Source organism: Sinocyclocheilus grahami, unplaced genomic scaffold, assembly GCF_001515645.1.
Source record: "Sinocyclocheilus grahami isolate Dianchi unplaced genomic scaffold, SAMN03320097.WGS_v1.1 scaffold8358.1, whole genome shotgun sequence".
NCBI lineage: Eukaryota > Metazoa > Chordata > Actinopteri > Cypriniformes > Cyprinidae > Sinocyclocheilus > Sinocyclocheilus grahami.
Genome location: NW_015512014.1, coordinates 7,649 through 9,510, shown reverse-complemented (window position 1 = coordinate 9,510; position 1,862 = coordinate 7,649). Strand labels below are relative to the sequence as shown.

The following is a 1,862-nucleotide window of genomic DNA, read 5'->3' as shown; positions in this document are numbered from 1 at the left end:
CTCTCCGCATCACCGTAGCGCCATTTTGGAGAATATATATATATATATATATAATTATAATTTACTTGGCAGTCAATGGGACAGTCACAAGCCTCCTGGGATTTTCATCCAAAATATCTTAAATTCTGTTCTGAAGACGAACAAAGCTTTTATGGGTTTGGAACGACACGGGGGTAAGTGACTAATGACAACATTTTCATTTTGGGGTGGAGTATCCCTTTAAATGTTCATTATACGTTTATATCAACCATTTTTCTTTCTTTCTCTAGTATGTTGACTCTGCAGATTTGGAGGCCAGTGCACTGCAGGAAGAGCCAGTGAGGTACCATGAGGCCTGGCAGAAACTCTGCAGCGCCAAGTGAGTAGTGACCTGCGCTCTGTTTAATTACGCCTACAATAGACATGGCTGATTTCATGCATTTTAAATCAGTAAGGCCATGCAAACGCCTTAATGGTGTTCTTTTATTGAGGAGAATTCAGACGCAGTCACTCCTGATGTAGTTTTGCTAATATTACTGCTGCGGTCTCTCGTGTCGCCAGTGGTATTTTAGTACCTGGAGGTTTTGGAGTACGAGGGACGGAGGGCAAGATTCAAGCCATCAGCTGGGCCAGGAAACAGAAGAAGCCCTTCCTGGGTAGGACTGTTCTGCTTAAAATTCATTAAAACTGAAATATCCTGCTCCGTCTGTGAATTGAACACATCTGTGCCATTTGACTTTCAGGTGTGTGTTTGGGGATGCAGCTCGCTGTGTGTGAATTTGCTAGAAACATGTTGGATTGGAAAGGTAAAATCTTCCTTTGCAATAAATTAGTAAATGCCGTACTGATTGTTTGACAAGCAGTGTTGAACAAAGTGTGACTCTCGGTTTTCCTAGATGCTAACTCCACCGAATTTGACCCAGAAACAAAACATCCTGTGGTGAGTATCCGATTTGGTTTACATGTGGATTTCTGGTGTGTTTTGGAGCAGATGTTTGATCGGTCGTCTCACAGGTGATTGACATGCCAGAGCACAATCCAGGGCAGATGGGAGGAACTATGCGGCTGGGGAAAAGGAGAACCATTTTCAAAACCCAAAACAGCATACTTAGTAAGTGCATTTCACTGAAATACTATACCAATAATACAGTAGACAACCATACGCAACAGAGAACTGGAATTATGTAAATATATGAAATTTGATTTCTCTCTCGCAGGAAAACTTTATGGAGATGTAGATTATGTCGAGGAAAGACACCGGCATCGCTTTGAGGTACATCGTCATTTATACATGCATACAATGTAATGGTCAAAGAGAACTGTGAGATATGTTGAATGTTCATGCTAAATTTGTCGTGATTTTGCTGGTGGTATAAACTAATATCTTGAAATTAATATTTCTGTATTTTAGATTCATTTTTATTTGACCATTTTCCCAAAGAGCATGTCACGGTCACATTAATTTCACAGTCCTTTCTTATATTTCGAGAGCCGTTATATGACTGACGTTGTAATGTTGGTTAAGTCATTTGGTAAGGCGATTCATTTCTTAGAATCCGCTAAAAATGTAGGTTTCAGTCAATCATCTGATGGGTTTATGTCATCTCCCAGAAGTCTTCTCTGCTCCTGTGAGGCTTTTGGCTTGCTATAGTTGAACATAGCCATAGTTGAGTATGTATGTATAGCAGTGCTTACATGGACTCAAATAATGTGTTTATAACTGGATTGATGGCTCAATCGGACTTAAAAGCCTTTATGTAAACCCCTCAATTGATCTGATTTAACTCGATCCGAATAAACTTCACTGTTAACCTGAAATGATCTGATGAACAGGAAAAAAAGGGCTCATCGGATGAAAATCTGACTTTTTCCGTGTTTAAGTG

The 1,862-nt window shown here is 39.9% G+C and overlaps 1 protein-coding gene across 1 annotated transcript; it reads left to right on the top strand.

Annotated features, from left to right (window-relative positions):
* Nucleotides 1-269: 269 nt before the first annotated feature.
* Nucleotides 270-1,285, top strand: LOC107578023 (CTP synthase 1-like; the record flags this gene model as incomplete). The annotated part of the gene is made up of 6 exons (XM_016264030.1): nt 270-358; nt 541-635; nt 723-785; nt 876-919; nt 994-1,090; nt 1,197-1,285. Coding segments are annotated over 6 exons (477 nt in total), but the record flags the coding sequence as incomplete, so codon positions are not given.
* Between the last annotated feature and the right edge of the window lie 577 nt (nt 1,286-1,862).